Source organism: Fusarium graminearum, chromosome 1, assembly GCF_000240135.3.
Source record: "Fusarium graminearum PH-1 chromosome 1, whole genome shotgun sequence".
NCBI lineage: Eukaryota > Fungi > Ascomycota > Sordariomycetes > Hypocreales > Nectriaceae > Fusarium > Fusarium graminearum.
In genome coordinates, this window is record NC_026474.1 from 10,749,101 (window position 1) to 10,767,905 (window position 18,805).

Genomic DNA, 18,805 nt, shown 5'->3' on the forward strand with positions numbered 1-18,805 from the left:
CCCTCATTGACTGTATTTACGCCTCTGCGTGCAGTCCCTAGGTCATCAATCTCAGTTGACATTGATTTCAACCGCCTTCCGAACTGGATTTAGAGGGCCCGGTCGAATGCGTTTTGACCCTGAGTTTTGGCGTTGTGGTCAGAGAATGAAAACATGCTCCCTTCCCAAATGTTCCTAAACAATACGCGCGAAGGTCTGGTCATGCCTTCACACGTTTGGCAAGAACCCCAGTCCTATTCCCAGAAGACAGGATTTTCACATGACGACCCAAGCCTGCTATCTATCGCAATCAATTGAGAGCCCTGTGATTTGCGGATGCCGGTTGACAACCCGCCAGCTAGAGATGAAGCTGTATGAGTGGCATCATTAATGCAGATTTCTCCTCTAAAAAGAGTTATGAGAAACAAAAAGACTACTGACGAAGCCACTTATCGTGAGAGCGAGACGGACAAGACGAGGATCACGAGCAGATAACCAGCACGATTCTGATTCAGAATATTATGGGACTCCTCATATTTGTCTTGAAGTACGGTGAGACTATCACGTTGCGGCCGCTCCCAGCAGAGCTTCAACACTCTCCACACACGCCGATGGAGACAAAGCTTTGCGAAACTCCCCCAAGGATCGCTACGCCGATTGTCGCGCAAGCAGCCTATTGGCCTCAGGGTTCGGGCCATAATTGTCCTAAACCAGCCAAATACAGACTCTGAGATTGAGAAGAAAAGGGAGGGTTCGAACTCACTCCTGTTGTGGTTGGCCTTGAACATGTACAGGGCGTTACTGCGAAGAATCCCAATGGGATCTTGTGTGGTTGCACCACGTAACACGGCCAGATGAGCGTTAAAGGCGGTCGATTCCGCAATAGACAGACTGAACGAGGTCAAAGAAGTAATTCAGCAAAGTCAGTTCATACCTCGCCGCATCCGATCGTGCGATTAGTTCATCTGGACCTCCCCCACCCTCCTTATAATTCAGCTTCTCGAGCGGCACGTTCAGCAAGTCAACCAACGGAGTGACGTGTTCCTATTTATGTCGACACCACATAGGCATCGGGTGGACCGAAGTCAAGGTCTAAACCCTGGTGCATCAGTCACTGTTCATATACGCGATACAGGCCGGGTAGACAAAAGAAACACGTAAGATTGTCGATATACGAAGCAGTGTGGGTAAGGAGATGTTATGAAATTCCGCAGCACCCTTCTACTCTTAGCACGGCGCAGAGTTGCCCAAGGTCACCGACCATCTCAACCGTCCTTCCCAATTGTATCGCGCGTCTTTACGCGTAGTCTCGATCTGCCAACAGGGCAGCGCACACGCACTTGCGCGCGCGCGCATACACACAGACGTCCGTTCGCATCAGGCCTTCTCATTTCTATGTTCAACTCACACAAGGCTGCTTCCCACCCCAAGAAATTTCACTGAGGAAATGGAACCTTTCACTAAAGGTGACTCGAGATCGGCCGAATGTGACAGGAATGGGGGGACATCGGAATCTTCTTTAGGAGCCAAGATGAAACCCATCAGCATTCTCTCGTGTCAAAGGAATGGCATCACTGAGGAGCAGACCTTGCCCAGCAGAAATTGCACAGCATAATCTGCTGAAAAGACATGCCAAGTATCGCGAAGGAAGTTGTACTAGCTGGGAAGAATCCAGGTACATCCCGCGCTTCATGGGATTGCCTTGCATATTTCGGATCATGTCTCTGATTTAAACAGTACGACGATGTAATGACTATGCTCTCCCGTCAATCGACAGCTTGGATGCCGCGACAAATAACGTGGTAACATCACACGAGCTGTACGGTTCTTGTTTGCGCTCTGTAGCATTCAATGTCCGAGATCAAGGCTCCTGTGTATGATATAATTGATCATGCATGCTAAGGCACGACATCCTGGTTTTGAGACTCAGGTGTACGATGATAAAACCAACATGTATGTTTCTGAGACTCATGTATATGATTCATAACCAGTTGTTCTTGGCATAACATGAGACTGGTCGGAGAAAGCAATTCTACCGAAGCAGCGCAACTGGAATCGAGGGACTCCTACAATAGCTTCATCTGCAATATTGATTCACACGATAAGAGTCGGTAGGCGGAGGTCATGCTGATAGTTGACACCAAGCTATGCCCTGACTACAAGGTTTATTCACGTGGATCGGAGACCTATGCATGATGCCAACCCTCGCATTCCTTTTATGCAGCACCAAGGCACGCGAAGCCACTCGAACTACTGTCAACCACGCTCACTACCTGTCGACATTTCTACCCGTCCGTTACCACAGTAGTTTCGCATGCTAAGCTTCTACCTTGCGTGCGGCCATGCATGCTGGGCTGACACAGGCAAGCAGCACAAGCAGCACTAGCAGCACTAGCAGCACTAGCGTTCTGATTACAACTTCTCAGAGAGGGCAGTGAGGTTCAACAACTTCTCCGGTCAAAAACTTCTCCGGAACCGTTTCAGACTCTTTCAACTATATCCGTATTACCTGTGATGTGCTATTCATGATCGACAACAACTACAGTGAAGGGTTACTCGAACCCTTTAACCCCTCCATTTCCACTGGATAGATGGCAAGACGTTGAAAAAGAGTTGGTCTGATCTCGTCCTGCTGCATTGAAACGAAAATTGGGGAGCAAGTAAAATTCCTCTATATTAACCCTTAAGAGGCATAGGGCACTTATGACGATCTTGAACCGGACCAAGAAGACAATGAAGAAGATCCCATTCACGCTTCTATCAAAATTAGAAAACACGGCAATGTGAAAATGTCTGTCGCAGATTGTTTGCCTCCAAATTACGGACCTCCGACAAGGACCTCGTACTACTACGAGTAACGGTGACGACGAAAACGGGAATCTTAAGATGAAATGCGACGCAACGCCCTCGCTTTCTTTCTCAAGCAATCCCATAACTATGTTTTCGAAGCATACCGTGATTAGGCCGCGCCGGCAGCGGCCGTGGCTTTGGACCAACTTGAAGACGTCTGGCGTCTCGTGGTACATCGTCGAAGGAGGACCAATCATTCACTGGAAGCGACGCTCACGATACCGATGGGCATGGCACAGATATAGCATCCTTGACTGTGGAGGTGGCACAGTGGATATGACCATCGCCACGAGCCTAACACACCAAGTTGTAACTCTTAGCAACCCACATGTGTTGCAAATCATGTACGTGGAGCATTCTTCATACAAACAGCATGTTCATGACAACGATACACAACATTTTTACGTCATGGACAGCTTGCAGTTAGCGAGTCGAATCGTGCAAGATGCGTCTCCAGCCACGATGCAGACATGGACGACTCCCGATGACGAGTTGCGATGCACTCTTGTGAATATGCACAGCGAGCATTATGATACGTACAAACACGTCTGTCAACATTACCCAACAAGCTTCAACTTCTGACGAAGGTCTTGAATGGGAATGCCTATCCCTATCTTGATGTTGTTGGGACGGAGTTTAGAGCATATGATAGACGAGTAGGTGACAATTATGCTAGTTCTACCGATTCTGCACAATCCATCCTACAACACAACATCAAGGAGATCTATAAACTTCGATTTCACGGATTTTAATAACTTACATCAACGTTGCCCAGCACTTGACCACACCTTATCCCGACCTATTGTCGATTGTTGAAGGCCGTCTTTGTAAAGACACAAAGGATCATCCGAAACCCGGTCGCGAACCTGCATCTTCCTAAGATTGGCAGACTTGAGTCATTTCTCTTCTTGTCTCATTGTCAAGCGATTCCAGAAATGACATAACTGCGGCGTTGACAAATCCCTCAATCAGATTGACCTGCATACAATATGGTGCGGGCAGCAGTCATGGGGTCCAGGGTCTTCTATGATAACAACACTTCTGCCGTACCGCCTGGGTTCCTACGCGGCCCGCAACTACCACATCATGTGCTGTCGTGCAAACTACTACATGCTCCGACATCCCACAGGCGGGCTGGAAGACAACACGATTACCATCCCGGATAGAGGAAAGGATTAGATGGTAACGACAGCTGGAGCAGAACAATTGCATAACGCCACGGAACCTCCTCATCAGTGCTAGCTACTTGCTCAACGACAACTACTACTATCGAACTGCCAAGTGATCCGTCATCAGCTACGCAGTATTCTGCACTCTAATGAGGGTGAAGGCCAGCTTTTGCCATTGCCAAATTCATGCTCAGGACAACTATGACTGTCATTTCCGAGCACCCAAGAAGCCGACAATGGAGCGGTACAGTGAACATGCGATATAAATACGATCCACAGGTCGTTAGCGATTCTGAGCAATGTTGTGTGACTTTATTCGTGGCTCGTTGGCGACAAGAGAATTTACTCTCAGCTCATCAAGCAACGTCAGTGGCCCAATCAGTTCTACCGCCTGCCGAGGTACAACCTGCTGCTGATGCGTGGCCAAGATCCAGACATTCTTGTCAAGCCTCGCCTAATCCTGCCGCTGGCGATTTCACAGGAGCGAGGCCTACACGTGCGGCAACGACTGGTAACCTCGCCCCCGGCTAACAAGCGATCCCATCAAGTATTCGCATTCGAGCCTTTTCAATTCAAATTACTTTGATAAGAACATTCCGGATGGTATATATAACTATATCGAAGGTCAACGAGAAAGGGATGGATGGACATGGGTCCATTCAAACTGTCCTGCAGCCACCTGCTGGAGAAACAACGCCAGTAATATTCCCAAGACGTTTCGGTCCTCTATATTCAGACATCGATGACGCACACAAGGAGCTATTTATGATTGGGGTCATGAAACAAATAATATATCTGTTGGTCGTTCGGGTGGTTGACCTGACATGTGGCATCAGCGATTCACAGTCAAGATTCTTGTGCCTGTTGGCTTTCGTTTCCTGGTCGATCTATCAGTTACAGCAACTTTCTCTCAATCCAGTCGCCTCCTGCGCCGTAGCCCAAGGCCTGTACATCGGTAAAACATATCTCTGGTATATATGTTTCTTCTGTACCATCTCAACACGTTCACTTGAGCCCCAGTCTGGGACTAATCAGGTTCAGAGCTGAAGTTATCAGCTTTGCCAACATAGTAGCCCTTAGTACAACACCGATGCCCCTACTATCCGACGTGCAGAACTATCAGTAAATGGTATTGGTCCCTCGCTCGATTACGGCGTCATCTCTATTGGAACTGGCAATTGGTTCACCACCCAAGACAGCATATACGCCGAGCTGGACAGTCAACTGCATATCTTTACAAATACAATACTCAGCGATACATCTGATATAGCAGTCAATTGGTAAAGGCTCCGGCACCATGATTATGCTCCAAACCCTCGATGAATTCATTACCAAAAGGGTCAATGTCCAACTCTTAGAGAGCATGCGGAAGTTGAGTCTTTCTCACTTCCTTCTGCCGCCGTTGCTGCTCCTCACCTAACCGCTGTTCCTCGGTCTGTCCGTCAATCGACTGGGCCTCGTCATTCGGCTGATAATTCCAGAGCATCTTGGTACCACTGCTCCCCCCTCTCAATCTGTCCCCCCAAAGACAGAATAAGTAGCAGACCTAGTCCATTTATGGTTCAGCCCCAATTATGACACAAGAGCAAGTGATGCGCAGTACCTCAATATACCCAACCTACGTGTGAAGTCCGTAGCTTCCATCGACTAGCTCGTGGTTCTCCCGAAGAGAACCCTCCAGTTTTTGCGGAGTGAGAATCCGGGCTAACAACGAGAGTCCCGGTCTTCGTCGCATTGCCCTCGTGTAGTTTACAATGACAACGAAAAAGTGGCCCTTATATTTTGTGCTCAACACGCAATCGAAAGGACGAGGAAGCAGGACGTCACAAGAACAAGAGGTGTCGGCTTATTTGTTCCAGACCAACGCGCTCCGGTCTGCCCTCACGCTCTGGACTCAAGAGGATATACTTGCATTGGTCTATGTTTCAGCCTTCATTGGTATCTTATACACCGACTATGCATGGAGCGAACAACAATCGCCCTAGACACTGCTTTCCTGAAGCATTGTGAGGAAGTCCCTTCGTCACGTACCACATGCTCATCAAATACAATGTCTCAGCAACACAGGTTATAAAGTTGGAACCACAGCTGTCCTCATCATATGTCATTCGACATTCTCCACTGCCAGAGATTGGGCGACACACAACATCAGACAGAATACACCAAGACTGTGGGTTTCTCGTTTTATAAAGCTGTTTTCAACGATGCCATACTCCCTAGAGATACCACTACAGATGGGCCGCATTTCAAAACTGCATGAAGAGTCGACTTGGTCAGGAGGAGACACTGAACCGAAACTCGGCGGCCGCGATACGTACGCCAGAAGATGCAATGTGTTCTTTTCCGAACCATAACGGGCTAAGGCTAGTGGAGGTAAAGAGTTTAATGAATTCTCTTTTAAATCAGGACCAGCAGACTTTATGCAGACAGAGTTCTGCAGTAAGTATCACTGCGGTCCGGAATATTTAGTACGTTGGGAAACAACAACGAGGCAGCCAGCTTCCACCCAACAGTTTTTATTCGAAACGACACAACCTCGTGCCAGAGTTAAAGTGTCATACACATTCTTGTGTTCTCTTGATTGCTTCAACAATGCTCGTGGTCTTTGGGAAATGACCTTCACCAGCAACCACACCTTACTGTGGTTCGGAGAACTCACCATCTGAATGATATCCAGAAGGCTATATAGTCTAGTCGACTGTGACTTAGAGCAGAACAGCCTCCAATAAGACATGGACACTACCTTATTAGGCTCGTTCTATTTAACAAAGGCCGTGTGCAAACGACAATTGGGATATCATTTTTACCACCACTGAGCCAGCTGGTGATGGGCAAAATCTTCAACTTTTCTCGAAACAATTCCTTTTGTGGTGTTGAAACGTCATTGCGAATCATCGCACCTTTATATTCAACTGTCCCTGAGCGATTCTACACCGGTCAACGACGCATAGCCCCAGAGTGCTATGACAGTGTGCTCCTCAGAAACTGAAGTCTCACTGTCACCTCAGCCACTCGCAGTCAACTATAGCGATAAGCATATCGCTCACCACATACGGTGTCCGAAACGATGAGTGGTGAATACACAGCCTTTTTCTACGGCAAGTCAAATATAGAGCCACAAGAGGATGAGCCAGAACCGATGTCAAAACCCGATTATGACGACTTTCATGCCATTGTTGAGCACGATCTTCCCAACATTTATCGAATTTTGTCCAACTGGTTCATTATACTAGAGATCGGAAAGAGAGGCGTCGAGCCAATTCGACTACGAGATGCAGATGTCAAGAAATGATGTGTATAAACGCAAATCAGATCAGTCCAGTTCAATCCAGTTCATGGAGTATTGCTTACCTTATCCAGTACGATTTATATTCCGAGCTGATCCTAGTAACCTGGATCCCATGAAACAGCTTGAGCTGCATCCCTGCGTCCTGGCGATAGGCCAACATAACCAGCTAAAAGCATACAGAGCCATCTTCTCAGACACTCAATGACAAGAAGATCCCGAATCTAAACGGCATTTCAGGCATACAGCGCCTTCAGCGAACCCGCGGCTATAAAGGCTTCCGAAGAGGCAGCTGCCGCCAGAAAGGCTGCCACTAAAAAGAAGAAGGCCGATAAGTTAGCCATCGAGATGGAGGCATCTGCTGCACAAGATGACGCCAGACGCGCCACAAAAGCAGCCGCAGCAAAGGAAGCTGCTACTGATGACCAACTGAACGACAAAACGGGAAGAAGAGGCAGACAATCATCACAGTCGCCGAAAGTACCAGTCACCCCCCCACGAGGCCTTGTATCCAGCAGTCTCGGACTAGAAAGCGACGCATACCTCAATAAGCGCACAGAAAAGATGGAGGATTGCCTGTACCAAATTTCCCGATACGCCTTCGAGTTAAAGAGCTCGCGATAAACGTTACGAAAAGATTCACAAACGCAAATCACGATGCTACTTTCAGTCTTACGATAAGGCGCTCCAGGCGATTGCTTCCGATGAAGTGAGCATCAAAGACAAAGTCTACGATTTCGAGGCCCGGCCTTTAGCGAAAAGCCTACCACCAAGACAGTTTGGATCATCCCAGGTGGACCGTTCGATGACACCATTGACATCTTACGTATCTCATCGAGTGGAAGAGGCTATTCGATTCTGCAGAACGCAATTTTGATTGCCTTCGTTGACTTTGCGCCGAATTCACCGAACTCATTCTCAACGTGGAATTTGGCAAGTTCGGAGGTGAAGATGATATGGTAATAATACTACAAAAAGCTTGCGTAGTCTACTGTCCTACATCCAAAGCCCCAACACAGATCCAGCCAACGGACGCATCGAGATTCACCTACTATCATCAGAGCAAGTCAGATGAACCTGCATTGGCAGTCTTTTGCCGTCAGCAACTCTGGCATTAGTTACTAAGTAACTCACCCAAGCTTATTCTAAGCAACTCAGATCCGGAGACACCATAGCAACCCTGGCACAATTGCTAGATTCGTCCTCGTTCACAAGCGGGAAATACGAGTGATCTTGAGCCATACTGGGAGACTGCAAAAGATAAACATCGATACGATAGCAGAAATTCTGTAGCAAGACGGATGCAAGATATGATCTACAACACATACATACTCAACACCGGATGTCTATACCCTCTGGAAGTCGAGTTACATGGTTCCTTGTACACAGAACAAAAACGAACGTATGATCTAGTGCGGGGTCTGGTCGCATCCAAGCTCTGTCTACGAAGCAATTCACAGATGCGTCATACATCACGCCTTATCAGCCAAGAGCACAAAGAAGCCCAGATTACTTCTCTGCATTTCTTTGCGAGTTACAATATGTCGCCATATCCAGATCGTCACTCATACCTACAAGCCTCAAGTATCATCTCGAAGATCAAGAGAGCTCGCTCTCTGACAAGGTGGGTATTACACAGTTCCGGCAGTTCACTCTGAGCATATCTTGAGACATATCCGTATCAAATGACACAGTTTCTCAGTTACTATCGTCGAAGACTAGGGGAAACAGTTGAATCCAAGCTCTGTCCATCGATGATGCATGAACCGAAGACCAATTGTCCCGCAACATGGCCTAGGTATTTGCTCTCAGCCAGATTTGAGACTCATGCACCAGATTAGTGTGGTTTCTGCGACCGCGATCTGCCATGCACACCGCCGAAGTTCGTAATGCAACACAGTAATGCGCTTACAGCCCACTCACTGAAAGTTGATACGCCTCAGTTGCCGATACGACTTGACAAGATAACCCATCATCCAGGCTGTCCGAGATTGATCCGAGACCTTTTTCAGATTTCAGGAACGTACTAACCTCCGTTGATGATAAGTCACGATGGAGAAAGATCAGTTGTTCCCGTCGAAATGCAATTCGATGGCGGCAAAGAGTTCCTGAACTCAACCTCCAACACATCCTTCTAAGGAGAAGCATACAAGCTATCGTCACGACTCCCTCCGAATGATACATCTATTACTCCGGACCCAACATCCGCCAAGTCAAGACCAAAGTCTAGGTTGTTATAAGCATCCATCCACAGCTTTCTGAAGAAGTCCAACACCCGACATCTCTTCTTTATCACTGTATTCAGCCAAGCAGGACATCGCAGCGTGGGCTACGAGTATGATGAAGACATACTTGATCGCAGTGGAAGATGGCTGTGCGTATGTGCATACCATGAACGAGAGTTGAACCAAGGTTTCAATTTCTCGCGGTGTCCTTTTGAACAACAAGTCATGAACGAGGACCCAAGACTACGACGTTCGAGCAGCGAGGAAGAGATAGCATTCGGTGCATCCCAAATAACAAAGGTCATGTACATGAACAACGCACAGAATGGAGAAGGGCAATAGCTTTCGCTTTTCGCGGATACTATTCAAGTATGGCCAAGGCCATTTGGAGAGCAAACGCTTCTACACTTGTTCAGAGGCCTCGCTTGCCTGACATGGAATCAGGAACTTGCCTGCCATACTACATATCAACGAACCACTTCTGTTCTGGGCAAGTCTGCTTCATCACGAATTGAACAGCACAAGACGAGCCTATCACTGCTCTTGTGGCGACGCGGCGATGGTGGGGCAGTGTGAGGTGTTGCTTTGAATCTCTGAGTTGACAGCCCTCTGTTGATGGGAGTTACACTATACGACTGAAGTTCCTCTCACTTAAGAAGAACGTCAGCGAATTGGCTGTACTTTCCAGGGTCATTCTGGCTACACTGGCTATGACAACCAATCAGGTACTTTCAGCGCTATTCTAGCAGATCTTTAAAACCAGGACGATGACCATCGTGAGACCGACGGCTTTTGTGATACTTTTGGCATCCTTTTTCCGCAAGTTTGGGAAGACACTATATCCAGGCAGGGACACTATCCCCTACCAGTGGAAAGGGTATGTATCCTTTCACTCGTTTCCTTTCAAGTGTAAGGCTAACTTCAAAAATAGGATTGTCAAAGGCACAGTACGTCGTAAATTGATGGCGTTCAATGGTCCGGTCTGGGGCTATGGACTTACGCTGCAAAGCGATCAGGCCTGTTCACTAAGGGGGGGTGCGGTGGCACTTGCCAACGCTGCGTAACATACGCAAATGATATTTTTAAGCACGAATACTGCTTCATCCGCCAATGTAAAGAATGCATCAGCACCGAGGATCAATGTCTCTCTCGTCAACCAAGACAGCACGCTACACCAGGAAGGGGGGGGGGATACAGTTGTCATGTGCTCGTCTCTCGGGGAAGAAGACATGCCCCCTTTTCCATAACAGAAAGATCGAGAAACATCGCGGCCACTCACGATGTCCAACAAGGTACAAGAAACTATCCTGAAAACACTGTTCGTCCCCGGGTTCACCACTACCGTTACTCAAACCACGACTCTCAATTGCTAGGCCATCGGTTGGAATGAGTCTGTCATGATGCAGAGTCTCAAATATATATACCTTTTCTGCAGATGACTGCATCTGATAACAGAGTTTTCCTGACATGAATATCGAATGAGCTGCCCGTCTAGGAAAATGCTCACAATTGCCAGGACTGCCCAAATGCTTTACACCAAAATCCCAAGAATTTCTACTCCGAAGGCATGCTCTTACGTTGACTATCTTTAAGGCATTTCGATAGTCTCTACTGGCTACCAGAGAGACATTTGCTAAGCTTTATCTACCGAATCACGTCATCCTGGATATGTCTAAGCTCAAGTTTGCTCGGTTTCCAGTCACTATCCACCTTACGACCAAGTCGAGAAAGCCCCTCACCATTCACCAACGGCTCTCGCAACTCTCGCACGAAATCTGACCGGCGCAAGTTGGCAACTGGTCACATCGACGGTTTCCCATTTGCTATCCACGGCCACAGTGTAGACCTAGACGATAACGGCAACATCAGCTTCCGAACTCAGTTGGTCGGTTACTCAAGCACAAGCAGCTCCTCTGGTACCCGCCCCTCAGCCCGTCGGTCTTCCGTACTCGGCCGGATACAGTGGTTACAAAATAGTGACGATGGGACCGAGTTCTGGGAAAACGGGCAACAATTCCAAGCTCCTGGTGGAGAGGATTTCGCCTGGATACACATCCTGTATGAGCAGCCATCCATTTTGGAGCGAGTCAAAGAATGGTAATCCCAGTGAGCAGGATAAAAACCATCGATAGGAAGAAGGGACGTGTCGTCAACAGACGCTATCTTCAAGCAACCTCTTTACTCTACGGGCCAAAGTAGCCTTACATTGGTCGATTAAGATTGGCGGTCTTAACTGCTAGACCAAGGCAGGCGCAACTTAGCCCCCTTCGTCGTCATTTAGTGACATGATGCTAGCAAATGGTGTCCCTTACATTGTCGCCATCCCGATCGCCTGCGCCAAACCTAGCTCCGACGGTCGAACCTGCGGGTTGTTCAAGCCTTCGCAAGGGCAGCAAATGAAGCTCTTGCACGAGAATGCGCGAGGAAGTCTACCAACAGTATCGTTTTTGGCATTAACCGTATTGTTGCCTACTGTAAACAGATATCAGATGGGAAATCTCGAACTGAACATGAGATTTAATAACACTGAGTTTCCCATACCGTCGACGACGAGACTTTTATTATGTCGACGTCTTGCAAACTGTGCAGGCTTGTCCAAACAAGAGACAAAGGTCAATGAACAAGCAACTTGTCTTTCGTACCATGACTTACAACAACGAAGACGGTGACGACGAGTATCATGAGGGCGAAGACCACCTGGTCCAGCAAAGACGATCCCGAAGGCAACCCAGAAGACGAGTGAGACAGTGAAGATGACGAAGATAGCGAAAACAAGAATGGAGAGAAATGAAACGGCAACAAAAGCTACAAAGTAACCCAAAACCATATCGCCTTTACTATCCCTCGACCTATTTTGTGCATTTTCTTCCATAAGAAGCACCAGGAAATTCGAGATATTGCCTTCTGTTATCTACTTGGACGGCGACGATTTGATCTCGTTCGATTAGGCCCAAGACTTTGGGTACTCAACTGGCCTCAATAATATGTTCTTGGCCCATGCAGCACAAGTTCTGGCCTTTGCTCACCAGTATTGGGACAAGGATTTGCGATACCTCAAGGATTCCGATTATCAGAGACGGTTTCCAATTAACCAACGTTACAGCCAGGACAAGGTAATTGCAACAAGTTTTCACTCGACGACCTGAGGGTTGGGGGTAGGCAATGGAAATAGGCGAACTACCTACAAAAGATCAAAAAGAGGCTATTTGGTATACAAGTTGTAAACAGGGCATCATGAAATAATACATTTTTAAACAACTCTCTACTGCCCTTAGTGATACGCAGTAAATAAATGTTTACGCCGTATTTGACTTAAACAATTAAAAGAATCCGTGATTTGTCTGTAGTCAATTCCTTCTCACTGTTGTCGAAGTAAGGAGAAACGTGTCTGCGAAGCTGTCGAGATGCCTCACGTGATGCCCTGCTTGAGTTGCTGACAGTAGCGCACGTGATTGCGGTGGTCCCTCGGCATCCATGAGGGGACCCTGCATTACTGACTGACACCTATACATACATATATACTTTACATATCGCCCTACGGCGAAACCGGAGCTATCGAATGAAGTTTCCAGAACAAGATCCTGACTTCTAACCGTCGCCTACATGCCTTTCCACTAAATCGACCTCCTCCAAAAAAGAAACCACCAGATACATACAGTTCCGAGGCATCTTAGTGCCCATCATGATACCGACCCCGCCACCCCGCTCCTTGCGCGACAAGTGTCTCGAGCTCAGAGACAAGGTCGAAGCGTTTCTTACGGAGGAACCCGCGACAGAAACACTGCGTGATGTGCAATCCCAGGTCCGCAAGTCGATAGAGGCTGTCGACGAGGCTCTACACAGATATCGGTATGTTCGGGGAGATGGCGGGTATGGGCGGATGCTGACATGCGCAGACCGGAACAAATATCGTTATCATATAATGGGGGAAAGGACTGTAAGTCGCATACGTACAAATTGAACCTCTTTGAGATCATTGTCTTGAAGAGGTAGTATGGCAGTAAACTAACACGCCCAGGCCTCGTACTCCTCGTGGTGATCCTCGCTCGCATGGGTCGCATCTACTACTCAACCCCCGAACCATCCACCAACGGCGCTTCCGCTATTACACCCCCCGAGAAACTCCAATGCGTATATATCGTCGCCGCGCATCCCTTTCCCGAAGTAGACGAGTTTGTCGAGACTTCCAGCGCCGAGTACGGACTCGAAGTTGCGCGCTATGTGCTACCCATGAAGAAGGGTCTCGAGATATACCTAGAAGAACGGCCGAGCATCAAGGCTGTCTTTGTCGGGACGAGAAGGACAGATCCCCATGGCGAGAACTTAACCTTCTTTGATCCGACGGACGCTGGTTGGCCGTCGTTTATGAGGATACATCCTGTAATTGATTGGCATTATGGTATGTACCCCGATTGAAGCTACAAGAACAAAACTAACAATATTGCGAACAGTACAAATCTGGGCTGTATGTTCCACTCTTCGATCTTCATTTCATCCGACGCTAACATGTCCAGTTTATTCGCCACTTAGGTATCGAGTACTGTCCCCTTTACGATCAAGGCTATACGAGTCTAGGCGGAATAAAAGATACCCATCCGAACCCGCATTTAAAAAAGCAGGGACAGAACGGGGAAGGGTTCCGACCTGCGTACGAGTTGACGCAAGATGATGAGGAGCGACTGGGTCGCGAATGATGAAGCGAGTGGAGCGACTGTATTTGTAAAGGGCCTTTTTGCATAGGGATCGGATTGTATATAGCATTAGACTCTTGGCGTTTTGGATACATATTTTGCTATATTATGGCATTTACTTGCTAATGCTCACGTCATGTCTTGTGTGGTGTATTTCTGGCCAGGGTCTCATTGACCGATGAGTTGTGTACAGGGTAAACCGAAGCGAGATGGTGTTATGTGAACGATGCCATTACACAGGTCCAGCCTTTATTTAATCGAAAGCTTAATGCTGAATAAGGGTGATACGAGACTCTTGTTCATGTTTATACCATTTTGGACCGGGTCTTAGGTTGTTAACTCCCTGTGTTCTATCCGAGTCTTGAGCACTAACGTAATGTGGTTCGTGTCTGTCCCCCGAATTGAACACCCTCCCACTGATGTATCCGCCAAAATGGCCCTAGAATGATCGAGAAGAATTACGAGAAGACCCCTGAGGAGATATTAATTGACGCGGTATATCAACGATGAGTAATGTTCGCCTATTCGACTATCTCCATGGAAGGAGACGTTGGGATGAATTTTCCCCAAAGTGTTGCCAACGGTGGGCAGTCCAGGATGTTAACCGAGATTCGTTAATCAGCATTCCATCAATCTGTAACAGGCTATCCTACCCTTATTCTTCGACCAAGGAAGTTGGGAAATAAGCTATACGAATGTTTATTAGCGCCGGGTATCTGAAACGTGAAGAGTATGTGTGGGTGGGATCGACAGGTACATCTCGACAATCGAGGTACATTGTTAATGTGAGGATTGGCTATTACCTACTATGTAGTCGTTGAGAAGAAATCAGTCAGTCAATTTATGCTGTAGACCAGACTCTTGGGTAGGCTTGTTCTTGTTTCTCAGCTAAGCCGCTGGTCTTGTAGCAAGAGGTTATACTGATGCAAGAATGCAGATCGACTGAACATCACAACATGTGCAGCATTTAACCGCCCATGGCTTTATCCGTTCCTTGTTCCTGTTTTGTTCCTGTTCCTGAACATGCCACCATCCCAACAAGGGCTTAAATGACATAAACTCCACTGACATTGCCGAACATCCCAGCTTTCATCCGGTTAATCACCCAAAACCTGGATCGATCCCCCTCATGATAAGCTCATTCGGAATCTAGCCCGAGCCCCTTACTCATACACCTGAGACGAAGCGGAGATGCAGCAAGGGACCACGACTGAACGGAAGATATTCCACCGCGACGAAAACAACAAGGATCATTAGATTATCTGCAGGACTTGGGACGATGAACATCGTTAACGATGCAGGGGTTTGACATCCCAGGCTGATGGTCAAGATGCTCAAAACATATATATCACCAAAGAATGGTCTACCACTGATCAATCCAGATACGCCAGTGGCTGTTCATTCATTCATTCTTTTCTCCTACCCTTTTACACTCTTTTGAAAAGACGATACACATTCTTTTATCCAGTCATTCATTCATCACTCAAAATGCACAAATCTGCCCTCATCGGTCTTCTGGCTTCGAGCCCAGTCTCAGCCCAGCTTCACAGCCTAGCGCAGGCCGCTGGTCTCAAGTACTTCGGTAGCGCCGTCGACAACGGCTACCTCAGCGATTCCGCCTATGCCAAGCTCGCCAACAACGTTGAAGAGTTTGGTCAACTCGTCCCCGAGAACGGACAGAAGTGGGAGACTGTCGAGCCTACCCGTGATCAATTCACTTACAAGACTGCCGATGTTGTTCCTGATCTTGCCAAGAAGAACGGCCAGATCTTGCGATGCCACGCTTTGACTTGGCACAGCCAGCTGCCCACCTGGGGTGAGTTTTATTCAGGAGTGCTTGTTTGAGAGATGGTGTTTTAACAGTTGTAGTCTCTGCTGGCAAGTTCTCTGCTTCTGAACTGACCGAGATCATCGAGGCGCACATTGCCAATGTTGTCGAGCACTACAAGGGTGACTGCTACGCCTGGGACGTCGTCAACGAGGCTATCGACGACAGCGGCGAGTGGCGCGACAGTGTCTTTTACCAGACCCTTGGAACCGACTACTTGGCTATTTCCTTCAACGCTGCCAAGAAGGCCGACCCCAAGGCCAAGCTGTAAGTCTTTGTCAATCCTTCCCCCAGCATCTCTAACAATCCCAGGTACTACAACGACTACAACCTCGAACAGAACGGCAAAAAGACCGACCGTGCAGTTGAAATCGTCGAGATCCTTCAAAAGGCCGGCGCACCCATTGACGGTGTTGGTTTCCAGGGCCATCTCATCGTCGGCGAAACCCCCTCCCGCTCCGAGCTTACCACTGTTCTCGAGCGCTTCACTTCTCTCGACGTTGAGGTCGCTTTCACTGAGCTCGACATCCGCCACTCAGCCGTCCCAGCCTCTGCCGCTGAGCTGAAGAAGCAGGGCGACGAGTACGTCAACGTCGTCGGCGCCTGTCTTGACGTCAAGGGCTGTGTTGGAGTTACCGTCTGGGGTATTACCGACAAGTACAGCTGGATCCCCGGTGTCTTTGCCGGTACCGGTGAAGCTCTCCTCTACACCGATGAGTACGAGAAGAAGCCCGCCTGGACCAGTGTCTCCAGCCTTCTCGCCGCTGCCGCTACTGGTGCTCCCGTCACCAGCACTGTCGCTCCCGTCGTGACCACCGCTGCTCCCACCACCATGCTGACCAGGACCAAGCCTGTTTACACTGACTGCGACGACATCCCCGAGACTGACGAGCCCGTGTACCCCTCCACCTCCATGGCCAACAACTCTGTTCCTACCACAGATATGGGTACTCGCACTGCCCTTGGCCCTGTTTACACCAATGTTGATGATAATGATGACGACTGCGCGAGCGAAGAGGCTCCTTTCCCTACCTATGTGATCCCCACCAACGGCACAGAGAGGTAAACACAAAGGCCCCCGTCTACGATGGCGACGATGACTGCGAGGAAGATGGTTCTTCCCCTGTCCCCGCTGAAAGCGATGACTGCGAAGATGGCGACTTTGAGCCCACAGCCGTCGCCATCTCCACCGCCGCCGCTTCAGCTCCCACCCGTGCTCCCGTCGTCCGAACCACCTCTGCCTACACCTACAAGTGGAACACCGAGACACGCCCATCTTACCAAGTCCCCAGCGGTACTGCCCCAGCTGGCCCCATCGGAACTGGTAACGTTGGCCTTGTCAAGCACTACTACCAGTGCGGCGGCAAGAACTACAACGGTCCTACTGAGTGCGAGAAGCCTTACAAGTGTGTTGAGCACAACCCTTACTACCACCAGTGCATTGAGGCTTAAGTGATTAGAAAGGGGACTGGGGTGGGGGTTTAACTTTAACATGTATATATTTCTTCAGTGTATAATTGAGACTTGCTTGATGCAAGTGTTTTGGGTAGTTGTTCAATAGAGATGATATGAACACTCAAATTGCTACAACAATTGGACTCAGCGTGATACACCAATCCCCGACATATCTGTTTCTCGCCTCTATTAATATTTGTTAGTTGTGTTTTGTGAGTGTTTTCGCAAGTGGATTGCCTCCAAAGCAAACCTGAGGAATCTTCTAGACGTCCAGCTAGCTGGGCTATATAAGACTGAACTGCACCCAGCATGAATAACTATTAAGATTATAGAACTAAATATCCTCTTCTATATATATTTCCTATGTATTCTTGCGATGCTGGGAGGCGGGTCTGCTTTGGCCTTCCCATGTGCAGTGGTAATAAACGCTCCTTTCCTCCTTCCTCTACAACCTCACTCCACAAAGTCTTGCCCAAACACAAGAGCCATGGCCCTTCCTGTTGAATTACATATCAGGCCAGCCTTTACCATTTTCGCATTCGCGACAATGCTTTTCCCTCTATTCACCTTCAATCCTTCCAGCCGCTAACATGCCCAACGTCTCCGTGCTCTTCACCAAACGAGACATCCGAGCCATCACGAACGGCGACATACACTGGCTCGTCGCCGTCAAGCTTGCACGATTGTCACCCAGAGCTTACTTTTACTTTTCTACATTCTTATGGTTCGACGACTTTGTGGGTAGCCTCCCAGGGCCATATAGTCGCACGCCACAGCATCTATACGAGCGTGTGATGGCCTTTGGGAGGCACAAGATGCAGGAGATCCACCTAAGTACCAAGGTTAGTTTATGATGGCCTTTTATGATCATTGCACTAATACTCTTCTCAGAGAGAACGAGAGGAACTCATGCAAAAGTCCAACGCTGCGGCAGCCGTTACGCTTTCTGGGCATGTTTTTAGTGACGATGATCTGATCGCCTTGTGAAATACGTTTTTTAAAGGTAAGTCATTTGATCTCGAACGCATTGACTTGGACTAATGTATGTGGTAGTCTCCTTGCACGACGTCAGACAGAGAAATGTGTTCGGACAGAGCTGCGGAAACGAGTCATAGTCTGATTCCCTTTTACTACAAATTACTATAGCAAGAGTAATACATGCCATATCCAGGTTTCATTGAAGATGGCCCCTTGTCCAGAATTTAGTTGCCTTGGTAAATGTCGTGAGAAAACGTCGCTTTGCAGCTCGTTCCTTCCTGACACTGCCCATCAGGTGATCAGCCATTACTTCCTCTTCTCCGTCTTCTCCATATTCTCCATCT

General features: G+C 48.2%; 7 protein-coding genes across 7 annotated transcripts; 6 read left to right on the top strand and 1 right to left on the bottom strand.

The window, feature by feature from the left end:
• Window positions 1-661: 661 nt before the first annotated feature.
• On the bottom strand, window positions 662-1,370 carry FGSG_13753 (uncharacterized protein; the record flags this gene model as incomplete). Its single annotated transcript, XM_011321078.1, has 4 exons — window positions 662-684; window positions 743-870; window positions 914-1,023; window positions 1,320-1,370. The coding sequence occupies 4 exons, from the start codon at window positions 1,368-1,370 to the stop codon at window positions 662-664; spliced, it is 312 nt and encodes a 103-aa protein (XP_011319380.1).
• Window positions 1,371-7,065: 5,695 nt separating this feature from the next.
• Window positions 7,066-7,908, top strand: FGSG_10407 (uncharacterized protein; the record flags this gene model as incomplete). The annotated part of the gene is made up of 2 exons (XM_011321079.1): window positions 7,066-7,278; window positions 7,525-7,908. The coding sequence occupies 2 exons, from the start codon at window positions 7,066-7,068 to the stop codon at window positions 7,906-7,908; spliced, it is 597 nt and encodes a 198-aa protein (XP_011319381.1).
• Window positions 7,909-10,789: 2,881 nt separating this feature from the next.
• On the top strand, window positions 10,790-11,610 carry FGSG_10408 (uncharacterized protein; the record flags this gene model as incomplete). Its single annotated transcript, XM_011321080.1, has 2 exons — window positions 10,790-10,801; window positions 11,209-11,610. The coding sequence occupies 2 exons, from the start codon at window positions 10,790-10,792 to the stop codon at window positions 11,608-11,610; spliced, it is 414 nt and encodes a 137-aa protein (XP_011319382.1).
• A 184-nt stretch (window positions 11,611-11,794) lies between these two features.
• Window positions 11,795-12,787, top strand: FGSG_13754 (uncharacterized protein; the record flags this gene model as incomplete). The annotated part of the gene is made up of 4 exons (XM_011321081.1): window positions 11,795-11,983; window positions 12,099-12,248; window positions 12,458-12,622; window positions 12,785-12,787. The coding sequence occupies 4 exons, from the start codon at window positions 11,795-11,797 to the stop codon at window positions 12,785-12,787; spliced, it is 507 nt and encodes a 168-aa protein (XP_011319383.1).
• Window positions 12,788-13,191: 404 nt separating this feature from the next.
• On the top strand, window positions 13,192-14,084 carry FGSG_10410 (uncharacterized protein; the record flags this gene model as incomplete). The annotated part of the gene is made up of 5 exons (XM_011321082.1): window positions 13,192-13,358; window positions 13,406-13,446; window positions 13,528-13,908; window positions 13,961-13,974; window positions 14,040-14,084. The coding sequence occupies 5 exons, from the start codon at window positions 13,192-13,194 to the stop codon at window positions 14,082-14,084; spliced, it is 648 nt and encodes a 215-aa protein (XP_011319384.1).
• A 1,604-nt stretch (window positions 14,085-15,688) lies between these two features.
• Window positions 15,689-17,094, top strand: FGSG_10411 (uncharacterized protein; the record flags this gene model as incomplete). The annotated part of the gene is made up of 3 exons (XM_011321083.1): window positions 15,689-16,016; window positions 16,070-16,295; window positions 16,341-17,094. The coding sequence occupies 3 exons, from the start codon at window positions 15,689-15,691 to the stop codon at window positions 17,092-17,094; spliced, it is 1,308 nt and encodes a 435-aa protein (XP_011319385.1).
• A 979-nt stretch (window positions 17,095-18,073) lies between these two features.
• Window positions 18,074-18,470, top strand: FGSG_10412 (uncharacterized protein; the record flags this gene model as incomplete). Its single annotated transcript, XM_011321084.1, has 2 exons — window positions 18,074-18,325; window positions 18,375-18,470. 2 exons carry the CDS (start codon window positions 18,074-18,076, stop codon window positions 18,468-18,470), a joined length of 348 nt encoding a protein of 115 aa, XP_011319386.1.
• Window positions 18,471-18,805: the final 335 nt, after the last annotated feature.